The 15402-nt window shown below is 37.2% G+C and overlaps 1 protein-coding gene across 2 annotated transcripts; it reads left to right on the forward strand.

Annotated features, from left to right (window-relative positions):
- Window positions 1-13: 13 nt before the first annotated feature.
- DBF4 (DBF4-CDC7 kinase regulatory subunit) lies at window positions 14-13972 on the forward strand. Of its 2 annotated transcripts, none has more exons than XM_064704229.1 (12): window positions 14-188; window positions 1292-1470; window positions 2890-3084; window positions 4187-4237; window positions 4779-4848; window positions 4978-5054; window positions 6502-6532; window positions 6808-6853; window positions 8516-8644; window positions 11051-11165; window positions 11474-11601; window positions 12740-13972. In XM_064704229.1, the coding sequence occupies exons 1-12, from the start codon at window positions 143-145 to the stop codon at window positions 13803-13805; spliced, it is 2133 nt and encodes a 710-aa protein (XP_064560299.1). In that variant the 5' UTR covers window positions 14-142; the 3' UTR covers window positions 13806-13972. The 2 variants fall into 2 exon arrangements, with proteins under 2 accessions (XP_064560299.1, XP_064560301.1); XM_064704231.1 differs by having other exon boundaries at window positions 6811-6853.
- Window positions 13973-15402: the final 1430 nt, after the last annotated feature.

The raw sequence follows: 15402 nt of genomic DNA on the forward strand, positions 1-15402 counted from the left end.
CCCCTCGGCGGGAGGGGCCGGCCCGCGCGGGCAGTTGGTGAGGGCGCAGCAGCCGCTGCGGCGGAGGCGGGAAGGCGGCGTGGAGCGGCTGTGCCGATCGGGGCTGCCGGCGGAGCAGAGCACGATGTGACTCCGCGGGAAGATGAAGCCGAGCGCTGCCGAGGCCGCCGACAAAGGAGCGCGTCCCCGTAAGCGGCGGGGGGCTGTGGGCAGCGCCGGGGAGCTGCCGCCGGTCGGGCCTTTCTCAGGCGGTGCCGCCATCCCGGCTGGGGCTGTGAGGCGCCGCCGCCGCCTCGTGCCGGGCTTGGGCCCCGGCCGCCCTCGGGCTGGCGCTGGAGCGGGGGCGGCTGGAAGGGCCCTCGTGTGTTGTGGGAGTTACTCGTACGAGCGTGCCCCTGGTGTGTGGGACATGGCCGGGCCGCCGCTGGGCCAGCTGCTCCCTCGGGCTCCTCTGGTGTCTGTGTGGAGGGCTCCTTAGGCCCAGTGTGAGAACGCACCCCCTTTGCGAGAGAGACTCTTCGTTGCTATTGCAGTCGTGTTAATGCGCTCCAAACTTTAGATTATCCTTGAGAGGTTTAATCTGCGTGCTCCAATTAATTCCAGCGTTTAGAGTGTTAATTTTTAAACAGTCCTGGCGTGTGTGTTGTGAGTATGACGCTGTATTTAGTCGGTGATCATTACAGAATTTTCCTTGCACACTTGCTTATCATCCATCTTTTCTGTTTAGATTCTGGATCAGTTGCACCAATCTCCTAATTTTCTTATTTTTCTAGTTTTTTTTGTCTTCCAGATCCTACAAAACTGAGTGCTGTTCCTCTGTTCCTTAGTGTGCTCATAAGCCCTAGAGGATTTTGCAGCACGAGTAGTGGTTCTGCTCCCTTGCCTACCTGGGACTCCTTCAGGGAGGGAAGGAATCAATCCCTAACGGAGGGACTGTTTTGCATGTTGCCTTTTTGTCTCCAGAAGAGGCCTGCTCACTTCCTGTGGCAGCTCTCATTGTCTTGAGCTTCTCCAAAAGAGAAACAACTAGGATTAAGCGAGTGAGGAAGAAAAACCAGTGTAAAACCAATATGTGTAATTGTGCTTTGAGCAACGTGGTGTAGTGAAAGGTGTCCGTGTTTATGGCAGGGAGGTTAAAATTAAATGATCTCTAAGGTTCCTTCCAGCCCAAGCCTTTCTATGCAAGCTTGCTCCATCCATTTCCATAATTTAGGAATTTTCCTTTTCAAAAATAAAACCAAAGTCCAGTTCTGTTTAAATTGCCTGGGTTTTTTTTTTTTTTTTTTCCCAGAAGATGCAATACAAGGAAAACCAGAAAAGATAAGATCTTCCCTGAAGAATGTGAAGAAAGACACAGGAAAACCGGAGAAACTCAAATTTAAGCCGCTCACTGGGAAAGTGTTTTACCTCGATATCCCATCAAATGTGATCTCTGAAAAGTTAGGAAAGGACCTCAAAGAGCTGGGAGGGGTAAGTTAATTATAGAGACTTACATGAACCTAGAAGGAAATGTGCACATGTTGAATGCCTTTTTTGTGTTCTTTATGACTGCATTTTAATATTACTTGTAGTTACCTGAGGTGGTGTCTTATTTTTCCATCTTTGTCTTAATCCAAATTAAGGAGCTTATCAGCAAACTATTCTGTGGGTTTTCAAGAGAAGCTGCTTTCCTGATTGGAACAAAAGTTCTTATTAGGCAGTTTTGTTTACAGTTGATTATTCACCTGGCTTAAGATTTTATCCAAATTCATAAGGTTTCGTTGTTCAAGGTGATTTTTCTTCTGCTGCTTCTGACTGTATTGACATGTTTACATGTTACAACTCACAGTGTTCAGCTGAACCTGAAAAAGACTAAAGGAAGAGTTTTGTATCTGTTTTCTGTAAGTCAGCAACTTCCCTAACAATGTTTTGCACAGGGTATCTTAGTGACTGTTTTTGAATACTCTTAAACAATAAATTTTATAAACATCTTAATAATTTTTTCCTAATTCTTCTTTCTGTATGGAGGGAGCTCTTTGATACAAGCAAGTACAGAATACTTGTGTGGAGGGCACTTAGAAGTGCCTCTCTCTGTGTATCCTGCTTCTGTAAAAGATCCATAGAGCAGAATTGAAATGCACAGTTTCAAGTTGTGTGATTGTACTTTCCACAGTGATGAGTGGAAAAGAGGAAAATACCTCAAACTGTACAATCTGACATGAAATAGCGAGGCACTTGGCTGTTGGTCACACTGTAGTTGGCAATGAAAGAGACTGAAAGAGCAAAGTGGAGGAGTAAACTCAGAATTATGACATTTTTATATTGCTGAGTAGGAGAATATGAATCTACTTGAGACTTTACCTTTTTGAGAAATGTTGTGGAAAATGTAGGTGGGAAACATGATAGCTATCCTGAAATTTTAGTTTTTCTGCTGGTCCTAAACTCAGTGAATTTATAGCTTCTTGAAGCCTGTAAATCCCATTTGCAAACACCTGTCTTTAAGTTTCTCTGAACCCTTCTGTGTAATTTCTGTTACATAAAATTAGAGAGTTGCTTTTCTTAAATTAATATGTTATTCCTTAATGCAGTCTTTGCGTTCTTGTAATTGTAAAGTATTACAGGTAGGTAGTATAAAATTATAATGACCAGAACAAAGCAAAGCTCTTTTAATAGTTATTACAAAATGAAGAAATTTAAATTACAAATTAGAATTTGTGACTGGTAAGGTGCTAGTACAACTTAATTGTCATTGTCATCCAGATATGTAGAAAATATTTTCTTGTTAACTCAGTGTTTTTGAACTTAATTGTTTGAGAAGTTTTATCACTTTCCTTTAAAATATTCAATGTACAGTTGAGTTACTGATCTATTGTCCTGAAAATATTACTTGCTTTATATCTTTATATTTAGAGAGTGGAGAGTTTTCTTAGTAAAGATATCAACTATCTGGTGACAAATAAAAAGGAGGCAAAATTTGCACCAACTCTTGGCCAGATTTCTCCTGTTCCTAGTCCAGAATCTGCACCTAATGGAGGAAATGGTTCACCTCATCCTAGCAGCCGAAAAGATCGACATGATGGCAGTTCATTCAAGATAGCAGATACAGTAAGTTTCTTAGTAATAATACTGCAAATCAGGTGCAGTCCATGGGATATGCTCCTACAGTTGTTCTCTGATTTTGTTTCCTAAAGGTGGCAGCAGTTCCTTGGGTGAATAGGCATTTTTCTTTGAAACATTCTTTTAAATTTATTCAGGCTAACTTGTTAAACTTAACTAACTCAAAATAATTCAGCAAATTTGTTGGAACTTGTTTTACAAAGGATCAATTTTTGCAAATAAGGAGAGTATACCCAAATATGTTCTAATTTACTATGTCTGACTTACAACACTGATGTCGTGTTTGACAGCTGGATCAGGCACATCCAGTGATTTCTGTCTCTTTAGCAACACAGCCTATTAAAATTTGGCTGATTTATGTTGTTAATGCTGACATCGGCAGAAACACTCTCTGATAGTAGTAGGAATAAAATTGAGCATTATGAATATTAAGTTTTTCTTACCTCTTTCTTAGGGAATCACATTAATTGCAACAGTGAGTATCTGAATTTATGAAGGTTTATGTGAAGTTTCTTACATGGGCAAGTCTTGTATCCTTTCAAAATGCAGTTGAAAATCATTAGCTGTACTATGTATATGGTGCTTATTTAGAAACATGACCAGGCTGCAGGCTGGTCTTTGTGTTGCATGAGAGAGGTCACCTTATTTTGTGAACAACCTGGGTAGGTAACGGCAGCTCATTATGAATGAACAGCAAAAAGTGGAAAAAGGAAATGCAGTGGTGATTGAAAAGCACGGGATAAGACAGAGGCTGTGATTATATTCATGAATATAATTTTCACAAGCCCAGCTGATGAAACCTCATCTTTTAGTGTGTGTGTCACTGGCTGCTTATTCCCACCATGTGCTTTGTTCCAGCACTAACATTGCAGTGGCCTTCTTTGGCTGAAAATCATTACTTGTTGGGGTTTTCTTGGTTTTGGGTTTTTTCCTTTTCACTGTATCAACCGTAATCCTGTGAGAAAGATACACATTATTGAAAAATTGGCAGTAGAGTGAACAAAAGGAGACCCTTGTAGCTAACATGTATTTGTTAAGAGCAATGTGAATTATCTCTCCTCACTACAAATGTGTTTCTGTTTTAATGTAGGTACGTATGAGCAGAGGAAAGTCCTTGGTTGAAAAGGCAATCAAAGAACAGGTAAGCCAAATAATCAGCAAACTTGTGCTTCAGAGCTTTGGTGGTTTGCTTTTCTAGAAAACAAGCAGTTGCATAAGTGCACTTAGTGATTCTAGAGAGAAGTGAGTCATGGAATACTCAGGCAGAAATTGAGGATTGTCCTAAGTGCAGTGTCAGGTATGTTTTGGGGCTACTTCTGAAGAATTGAAAGTCTGTGGAGTTTTAGGAAAAGTAGTAACATTTGTTAGGATTGCTAATGTAACCAGCATTTGAGAGGTGCTCATGAAGTTAATGTATATATTCACAGTCTCCAGATCTTGCTGTAGAATGTGACCATAAAGAGCAGTGTTGGTTTTCTGAAGGTTAAATGTATTCTTTTGATGGTGAAGTGCTGTAATACAGAGAGAGACAGAAGAGGAGTCTAGGAGAGTGATATTCTTTTGGCTAGAAGCAAAGCATCTTCATTTTATTCTCAGCTTTCATATCATATGTTATATTTTTAATTATTTTAAGTAATTACTATGCATTGTTTAAGATTATTAATATAGTTTTTCGCTTGCAGGACTTAATCCCCTCTGGTAGTATACTATCCAATGCTTTGAGTTGGGGAGTGAAGATACTTCATATTGATGGTAAATATTTTTGCTGACTTCAACGTGTAACATTCATTTAATGGCTTTTATTGAATTTAAAATATTAGAAGTTCTGTCAGACATACAAAAATTGAGCCAACTGAGTATAATTCTCCCACTTTTTGCCAGATGTTAAGAATTGCATTGAACAAAAGAAAAGGGAGCTCTATCTCATCAAAAGAGCAGGCAGTTCTTCTAAAGATGTGGTAAGTGCCTCTCTGCCATTTATAAAAATGCCATTTGTTTCGTTAGCTAAGAAAACACAAAGTACTGAGGACTGCCTACTGTGAAGCTTGTGGATTTTATTTTAATGAAGGTGTTGCTCATTTCCAGTTTTTCACAGACTAGTATGTCTTGTGAATTGATTTTAAAACCATCTTGGATAATACAAAGTATATGCTGTATATTTCAACATTATTTAAAAATAACTTTAATAGTAGCATTGATTCTATAGTGTGTAGAGCTGTGCTCTTGCAAAGGGTATCTGAGAGTCAGAAGTGCTGAAGTGTCTGAAATTTCCATTCTGCACACCTCAGAAGTAATTAATAAAATGTATTGTTGTTTTAGTATGATGTAGATGGCAGCTAAGTTGCCTTGTATAATTTTCACTGTGACACAGTGATTAGAAGTTCTTTCATTTTGATGGGCTATTTTGAAAAATCATAGTTATGTTTCCTGGAGAAGCTGTCTCTATAAGGAATCTGCAACTCTTCCTTCATAGAGAACGAGCATAAAGCATCTTGAAGCTAATTTGCCAAGTATGTGGAGTTGGCAGAAAGGGAAAATCCCCTTTTCTCAGGATTTTAGTCTGTGATGTAGTGAGGCATTAAAGCTTGTAGCTCTTGTGTGCTGCAGTTGCTCTGTAATTTGCACAATTGTCTGGTTTAACCACGGGGTCTGATAAATAAACAGAACCAAACTACCCAACATGTGTTATGTTGTTTTGGAATGTAATATTGGCTAGTTCTTGAGGCCACATAAAATCCTCTGCTAAATCATCACTGTGTACATGGATAGCAGGTGAGGATTTTTTGCAAATAGTATAAAATGAGTTTGTACTTTTACCAGAATCAATTACGTTTAACAGCTGATACTTGAAAGGAACTTCACTTTTTTTGAAAGACAAAATTATTCTTCTGCATTTTAGTCTTCATTGCTAAAAATAATAAAAGATGCAGCCTGTGTAAACCCATTCAAATGAAAACAATTGTCTTAATTGGAAATACTTGCTGCTCTACAGGTTTTGGTGGCATTTTGCAGCTTGCAGTTAATTAGGATTTACAAAGTGTTGTAAAAATGTTATCTGTATTAAAGACTGAACTTTCAGCAATGGCAAGGTATTTTCAGGGTGGAGGGAGTAAATGTATAAATTTACCTGTGTTTCTTTGTTTTGATTTGATTTTAGAAAAATAAATTGAGGCATCTGAAGGAGAGCACTTTCTTTTCAGTGTAGCAAGAAATATTTCTTTGGGAAACATGTTGTCTTGTTTCAAAGTACTAATGAGCTTAGTTTCCTTAAAAATTCATCTTGAGTGTATGAGGTCATGATTAACACAGGGAGACTCATAACTTAAATTATCTACAGCTAAATCTTCAAGTACAGTGCAGAATAATACTCACAGGGATTTTATACCATCTCTCTTTTTTCAATAGGGAAAACACGTTACTGCTCCAAAGTCAAAAAGTAAGTACTGCAACAATTATAGAGGTTTTTGGCTTGATTCATTTTCTGAATGCTTAGAAATGTGCTACAGTTCTTCTGTGGTCAAATGTGGTGCTGTACTCCAATTTGTATGTCCAAGAAAAGCATGTAGAGAAACGTCATGGAAATCAAGAGTTTGTCAAAACCTGTACATAATGAGTCCTAAAATAAAGTCTGCTTATTTATTAAGCTACTGGAGCAACTTGATACATGATGAAAGGTATTTCTCTATTGATTTCCTTTTCTCCCCCTTTGAGCAGGTAGACTGAAAAGTCCATTTATCAGAGTGGAAGATAGGAGTTGGTAAGTGTTCTCTTCATGCATTTGATAATGTGGTTCTCAAACTGAGTAATTCAGAATTACTTGAGGAAGTGTGTCCTTAAATCTCAGTTCCTTTCAACTTCCTGACTTCAGATGTCAAGAGTCATGCAAGAGACATGCAAATGTCTTTAGCTGCCAAATGAAATTGAGCAAGTAGAAGTATAGTAGGGAATATTTGCAGTAAGGTGAAGGAAGTGGCAAGTGAACGAGTAACTCCAGTTTGTAGATCATGAGGATGGATTCTTTGGGTTACTTCCTACCAAGGAATGAAAGGGAATCATGAACCTTTACATCTTTCCTTAGATCCAAATCTTGTAATGCAAAACTTTGCATACTGAATTCCGCTCCTGTAGTTCCAGCTCAATTACATTCATCTCCTGCTGAGACTCTTTAGATGTAAGGAAAGTGAAGATGTTAGTTAAAATAATAAATTGAAACTAGGTTTAATTTCCTGTTCAGTCATTTCTTTTTAAAGGAAAAATTGAAGGTTATTAATCTGATTTCAATATCCACTTGTATGAGGTCTGATACTTTCAGCCTTGAAAAGTTTCACATCTTTCTGGTCCTGTAATCAGTCAGTCTTTGTTGTGTAAGAAAATGTCAGTTAGCCAGAAGTTGAGAGAAGAATGAATTGTAAAAAAAGTGTGGTTCTGCACAGCATAATTTGCACCTTTAAATTCCTAAGTAACTTCTGAGTTATGGTGTTGTTTATAAGCACTAAATTCTTTGACCTGATATCTCTGACACTTTCCTGTTTTAAAAAAAAATCATCTAAACCTGGTTGTACACTGTGAGTTGGCAATAGGTATGAGGGACGTGTGGATAGTGGGGAGAACTGGACCAACAGACTTGTAAGGAGAAGAAATTCATATATAAATATATGTGAATTTCATAATGTAGTGAAAACACTTGAAACACTTCTAAATATTTATGTAACATAATGGTTTGTAATGTTTGTGCAACATAAGAAGCAGTTCAGAAGCAGAAGGTGATGCTTCACTGGTGTATTATGTTTTCCAAACTTGCTCTTGTAGTTTTGCCTGGGTAGCTTATAATAGTAATGTGGGGACAAAAATCAGACTGAACTCTACCATCAGCATTTCAGTCAACTGGTTATTCAGTGTGTGACTTTTGACATGTCCTGTTCTGGCAGTTTTTAATCTATTCAGAGCACTGGTGTGGTTGTTCTAGTATCTGAATGTACAGAGTGGTGTACAGGAATATTGTTTTTCTGTAGAAGGTCTGTTTTAATATGGTGAATGGTGAATTGATTTTTTTTTTTAAGAAAATGCCAAAATAAATTTTAAAAGCATTGGATGTTGGGAACTACTGTAGCTACTTCTCAGGAGCACAAATGCAGTGTTGTCCAGATTGTTCTTGGGTTTATTGGTAACCCAACTCACAAGAACTAATAGGCACACAAGTCATATGCCAAGGAATGTGTAAGACAGCTATGGAAACTGAAGGAAAGTATCAAGGAAGAAATGAATGACTTATTCTAAGATATTTATCTGTTTAGCATTCTGTGTATGTCATGTGTAAAAGAGAAACACTTATTCAGTATTGTGGACCTGGAGTAATGTATGCAATGAAGCCCTTTTCCATTTTTGATGGTTCTCATGCACTTGTTTTGTGTTAATACAGCCAGTACCGACCATTTTATCTGCAGTTACTGAGTTTTCCATTTCTGAACTATTGTGTTCCAAAGCCATATAGCCCATTTGAGGTGGATAAGAAGTATCCTGGTCAAAAGCACACTCAGTCTAAGGAAAGGTTTGTTGAAAATTTTATTTTATTGAAGTGTGGGTAGAGGAGAGATTTGTTCTCTGAATTATCCCATGACTAAAAAAATTAGTGTACTAAAATAATTTGTCAACTTCTAATTTTCTGTGTTATGTAATACTATTAGACTATTAGCCATGTTTTATCAATGTATCTATCTACTGCACTGTTGGTGTCTTTTTTATCTGTACCCTCTTTATCCTGTCTTTAGTCCTTTTTTTGGGCACACAGATGCATACATCCAAAAATGTGGCCTTCTCCTTTCACTGTGGGTCAACATAAGATATTTCTTTCCTTTCTCCCACTGGTTTCTTCTTTGTCCTCATCTTGGATGCTGTTCAGTAAGTATTTCACAGGAAGTGGGTTTCTTAAGACTTCTTTTGTATTTGTCCATAAAGCGCTGAAATAAGTAGTTGAACTTTTTAAAGCAATGCTGTTCAATCACAGTGCCTACCCATTGTTGATAATTCATAGAAATTAGATAGCCTGCTAATACTGCTTCAGCTCTTCAAAGATGAAACGTGGATGCCAGCTTCCCAGTGGAATTGCAGCTGGCTTTACAGCAAGAGTTTATGTAATACATTTTGGCATTCAGGCCCGATTTGAGCACTACAGATGCAGTTAGAACTTCAGCAAATCAATTTTATGATTTGAAACTATTTAAGAGTTGTAATTAACTGGTTTTTGTGAATCAGTGGGGTTTTAAAATTTTTTAATACCTGCTTTTTTCATTGACTTCTAAAATTAATTCATGTGAGAGACGAACTATATTTATGTGGAGGGTAGCTTTGCTGTATGTGGAACTTTCTGTATTTAGTAAGTTGCTGCTTTTCTGTCCTTGTGGCTGGAGACTTACTTAGCTGTGATACCTGTTTTCTTCATGAAGTGGCTTCTCCACAGTTCTGTCCAGTCTTGACCGTAACACAGTGCTGGAGGTTTCAGCTGATATTGCCATGAAGCTTTTTTTTAATGTTTTTCTTTTAATTGCAAAGAAGATAGCAGTATGAAAAGGCAAAAGACATATGTTGCAGGGGTTACTGCTGTATTAATAAGGCTATTTCTGATTGTGTCTCTTCAGAGGATATTGGAAAAGCCCATTCTTCTTAAAGCATAAAAAATCCCAAAAAGACAGTTTCTGTTTGGATGGATTAAGGAACATGATATATTAAAAAATTCAAGATTTATATTTGAATAAATATTCCTAATTAATACTTCACGTGGGCACATACCAAAGAGATGCTTAGGTGGGAGAATGGTCACATTCACCTGCTGAGTATGAAACAGTGTCAGTTTTGGGGGCAGGGGGAATGTTCACTTGTTTTTACCTGGAAGAAAAACTTGTTGAAGCAAAGTTGTTAGTTCTGCTTGCTTCTGCATTGGGCAAGAGCTGCAGCTTTATTCAATCTTCAGATGATGCATTCTATTGCTTCAGTCCTGCTTGCCTGGTTCTCTCTGAGTTTGACTGTTTCCAGAGGGAAGGTGTGAAGGCTGGTGTAACAACAGTTAAAGCACTCTTTAAGAGTTCCCTGGCCTGGGGAGCCCAAGAAATGCTGGGGCAGGATGTTAACAATACATTGCTGTGCTTTGTAAGCATGACATTTTTCACGACAGATTTTTAGATGTAAAGTCCTGAGCTTACATCTATGCAGATACTTGGTAAAATCTGTCAGTGATTTTTGGCTAAACAGGGAGATGGAACTATTCCTTCAAAGTCGAGGGAAGTAGAGTTTGATGGCTTTGCTTTACTGCTGGCATGTCAACTGTAGGTGGTTTAATAGTAGATTGCAGCAAGCAGTAGTTCTTCTCAGACAGGGATGCTGAAGATCCTGGAGCAGCTGTTGAAAATCTCTTCATATTTTAATGTCCAGGCAGAACTTTAGGTTCATTTTTTTGCATTCTCACTTAGCCTTTACCTAGAAAAACAGGACAAAATGGCATTTGGTCAGCATATTCTAATTATGTGCAACCAACAGTAGGTGTTAAAATCTTAAAATCTTTTTTTTTCTTGCTGTTTCTAGTTTGTGTTTTATCAGCTGTGCACAGAGACTTCTAAATGTCCTTTGACTTTTATTGGTTTAGCAATTTTGTATTATTTATTCTGAGTGAATGATAGTAGTATGTCTATACTAACCTGGATGTTCTATGCTTACATATAATTCCACTGGGTCTGCCTGTCTTCTTGCAGTAAATGTTTCTGGGTTTTGTTTGTTGGATTTTAAATCTAACTATAACTCTTTAGGTTTTTTAAGTACTGACTAAAATAATGTAAATAGTTTAAGGGGAAATAAAGGTTTTTTTTGGGAGTGGCTTTTTTAAGTGGGTAAAAATGAACCCACTGTGAGGGGCAAGTTGAGCACTCAGTTCCATGTTTAAGACTCATTAATCTTCTCTTAACAGAAACAAAATAAACAGTGACAAGGATTGTGGAATGCCTGCTCCATTTCCTCAGAAGGACAGAAAAAGGAGAGGATATTGTGAATGTTGTGGGAAGAAATATGAAGATCTGCAAACAGTACGTGAAAAGTCAAGTGTATGCTTTGACACCATCATATCTCTTTAGTGTGGTATCACCAGAGGTTTCTCTGTAATTTTTTATTTTAAAATATTTTTCTGAATAACCAGCAAAGTAGTATTTTTTCCTATGTTAGAAGCGGCAGTTAAGAATTAAAATCTGTCTCTGACAGCTGTAGGCACTAGTAATTCATGTCTTAGAGATGCTGGTAGTAAACTAATGATATTTACTTGCTCCTTGTTGTGCTCTGGATTTGTTTATTGATATCTGTAATGTTAGATTTATTTCATGTTTTTTCTTTATTGCAGCATCTTGAAAGTGAGCGGCACCGAAATTTTGCACAAAGCACACAGTATAAAGTTGTTGATGATATAATCTCAAAGTTAGCTTATGAGTTTGTTGCATACAAAGAGGATGAGACAGGAAAAATAAAAAGGTGAGTTACATATTGTAAATTCTGAAGACTCTGTGAGTCAGGGCACTGAACATAATGTTAGTTTTGTCATTCCTGATTTGAATAGAACAGGATAAATTCATATTTTCAAGGCTGAAATAAATTATGGAAATGTTCTGTGAGGTTGTATGTGGCAAATCAGTTCTGTAAAGCAGAACTCAGGAAAAAAAATTAAAAGTGCAGATGACATTAGAGAAAGTTGAGACTGAAAGTTGCCAGAAGTTCTACTTATGTTCAGCTCCTGTAATACAAAATCTACTGTACTGAAATATTGCTAACAAATACAGCAATGTCTGGACATCTTGTTCTGACTGCTTTGTCTAAGGACAGCAAATTGGTCAGCCTGGTCTCCTTACCTGTGGAAAAACTTCCTACCTGTACTTTCAGCCTCTTTGCTTTTGTGCTGCCTGTGGAGGACAGAGAAAGCAAAGTTGCCTTCTTTGTGCTCAAGAGCTTGAAAGGGCAAGAAAGGCTTGTTTGGTGTCTTGGGCTGTAGGCACCAGGGTCTTTGTTATGTGAAGCAGTAACACTGTTCAAGGTTGCTCTGATTTTTTGGAAATGAGTCAGGAGATAAGGAATAACTTTCTTGTTTATTTCTTCATTACTTGCTTTTTTTAAATAAATATGTTCTTAGTGAAATCAAAGGAAATGCAAATAGAATCAAACAAGTGATAGACTAATGAAAGCAAGCCTTTATTTCTTTTGTGGTTTCAAAATACTCAAAGTTGTTAGGCTTGAAATCCTGTCAAGAAAATCATACTAATTTTGTGTGTAAATATCATAGAACATTTGTAAGTATTTATAGTAATTGCATTTTATTAATTTACTTCTTTTGTTCTTAATGCCACTGTAAATTGAGATTTTCTGAAGTACTACACTACATTGTGTGTTTTTAAAGCAATGGCATGAGCTGTAGAAATCAGTAAGAAAACATCAAAACTATAAGGCACTCTGCTTGTGTAGAAATAGCATGTTGCTACCCTAAAGATATCTTTCCTTGAGGAGTCAAAACAAAAGCCCCTTTGTCAGTTCAGCTGCTTGTAAAGAATCAGTTGCATATCAAGTTATGTTGCATGGGGATTTTTATGTTTGCTAATATTTTTAAACAATTTCATTGTAGGACAAAATGTAGCACAGGATGTTTTTCTCCTATTATTGGAAAGATAACCAGACCAGATGAGCTGAAAGAGCGACTGAAAAGGCAACGCATTGCTTTGAAAACTTACTCCTGGAAGGATACTGCAATGCAGGCTCTCAAACTGGATTGCCAGACTGCAGAAGTACAACCAAATTCTGTGCCAACACCTACCCCTGTTTCTGCATCTGTCTGTTCAGTTCTTTATTCTCACCCATCACAACCTTCAGAACTAAAAAGTAAATTCAGAATTAATAATGAAAATACTAAGACTGATTGCTCCTGTGCTGTGAAGTTACCAGAGACTGTTGTATCATCAAATTCCATACAACCACCCCTTCAGAAAACTGACAAAGTGTACACAGAGAACTTGTCTCAAGCTTCTGAGCTGTTCAGCAAGGAAATACTGGAACCAGATGAAAGTAAAAAGAAGGTACAGTGTTTTCAGGAAGGAATGGACACTTACAATTCTCATACCCAAGTTACAGATTTTAGTGAAAAAGACAAAAACTTACTGCAGCAAAAACGAAAATTAAATAATTCAGTAGTTCTACCAGCAAAGTGTTTGAAAAAAGCAGATGCCAATCCTACATTTGTCAAGAAACATCACGATGTATGTGATAATCATCAACAAATGCAGCACAATGTCGTTCTGGAGGCTGAGGTATCTGATCCTGCTGTGAACAAAGAACTTAATGCATCAGCTGCCAGCGCTGCCCACAGTTCACCGTCTGGAAAGCTGCACAGAAAAGTGAAGCTTAATTTGAGGAAGAATAAAAGAGAAACTCAAAAACAGAATGTGGAGTTACGAGTAAAGAATTCAGATGGACTGTGTGTTCCTGAAGAGAAGAGAAGCACTTGTAGCTCATCGCTGCAGACCCTATTGGAGTTATTTCAGACAAGTGAAAGAAACTCAGAATTTGGAGGTTTTTCAGGTTACACTGAGAACAAATGTTCAATGAGCATAAATGATACATGTGAAGGGCAGAATGCAAATGTTTTGTGGTCATTATTTTCCTCTTCATCCTCATCCCCATTTTTTGGATTTTAATACTGGTTTATTTAATATGATTTTGAAATTGACTTGAAAACTTAAGATTCTATTCATGAAGACTTAAATTGCTGTATTATATGTACAGATTATTTGGTTTTCAAGTTTTTTAATGTAAAAGCTTCTGTATATGTAAATAAGAAAAATAAAACTGAGTTTGGCTTTGGTCATGTGTTTTGGGGTTTTTTTTTAAAGGTACTGCTTTATTGTGTCTGGTAAAAGCCTCTGACCCCACATTTGGATTAAATGAATTTCTAGTTAAAGCATGATGCTGCTGCATTTAGATAGAGTAATTTCCTAAACTCATTGACTATGATACATTCCAAGTAACCACATTAAAAATAACTGGATGTTCCACTGCAAGTAGTCCATTACTCATGGATTATTGATGTTTTGCTGGCATTTGGTTGCTTCCCTTTTCTGTTTCTTCTACTGCTTTAATAGAGAACACAGTAACAAAGATGTATTACATTCTTGGACTACTCTGATGTATTATTATTATTAAATTAAAACTACTTCTATTGTGTGTTTCAGCTAGTAAGAAAGCAGTTAGATGCATGTGTTTTCATTGGGGGAAAACAAACAAGAAATCAACAGGACAGGTAGATTTCTGACCGACTTGGGTCATTTGTTTGATTTTTCTTTCAGAGTAGCCAGCCTGTGGGATTGGCTTTACTCAGAAACTCAGAACACAAGTGAGAGTTGGGAAGACTATTTTTTAATAATGCACATCTTTACCAGAGCTGATTTCTTTCAGAATTTCCATATCTGTAAATCATGAGAGGGCACAAATATAAAATTACAAGAGACAAAGCTTTATTAATACATGTAGTGTGCCTTAAGGTCATATAAGAGATCTCAACCACAGAAATTACTTTCATTAATTTTTGCATAAATTACTTGTTTGCATTTTCATCTCTTGCCCATTTAATCTCAGATTCAGTGCTTTTACAGTTGAAGTGCTTTAATGTTGCAGGCTATTGTATGTCCTTTATAGGCTGTTTTCTGTGAGGGGTAGGTAAAGCTGCCTGAAGTGCAGGAATAGGTGAGGAAAATTATAAAAAATATTTCTTTTACAGAGGATATGAATTGAAAGCTTAATGACAGTAGCTGCTTAGGGTGTTACTGTCACCTTTAAAGGTGACATCCCTTATTCCTCTGTTAATGTAATTGCATGTACAATCTGTGAAGACTGCTTTTGGCTTCAGCTTACTGGTCACTTCTGGCTTGATTTATAGTTAATTCTGATCTGGATTCACATCCAGAAAATATAGAAAACCATTACAGAAATGAGCAAAATTAACATTTTGAAGAGGACTTGATCTTGAATGTGTGTATCTGTATTTATTTTTTGCCTGCAAATTACCAGTATATAGTACTCTAGGACTGGGACTGGAAAGTAAAAGATTGAAGCGGTTACTTTGTTCTTCATTTTGAATGACACTTTAGTGATTGCTTTCTGGTTCAGTGAGTTCAATATATTTTAGGAACAAGTGTTTTGGCTGTTTTTCTTCTATTGAGATAATTTTGTTCAGTTGGAGGGTTTTTTTTGGGGTTTTTTTTGTTTGGGTTTTTTTGGGGGGTTTTTTGTTTGAGG

Source organism: Zonotrichia leucophrys, chromosome 2 (genome assembly GCF_028769735.1).
Source record: "Zonotrichia leucophrys gambelii isolate GWCS_2022_RI chromosome 2, RI_Zleu_2.0, whole genome shotgun sequence".
NCBI classification, from domain to species: domain Eukaryota; kingdom Metazoa; phylum Chordata; class Aves; order Passeriformes; family Passerellidae; genus Zonotrichia; species Zonotrichia leucophrys.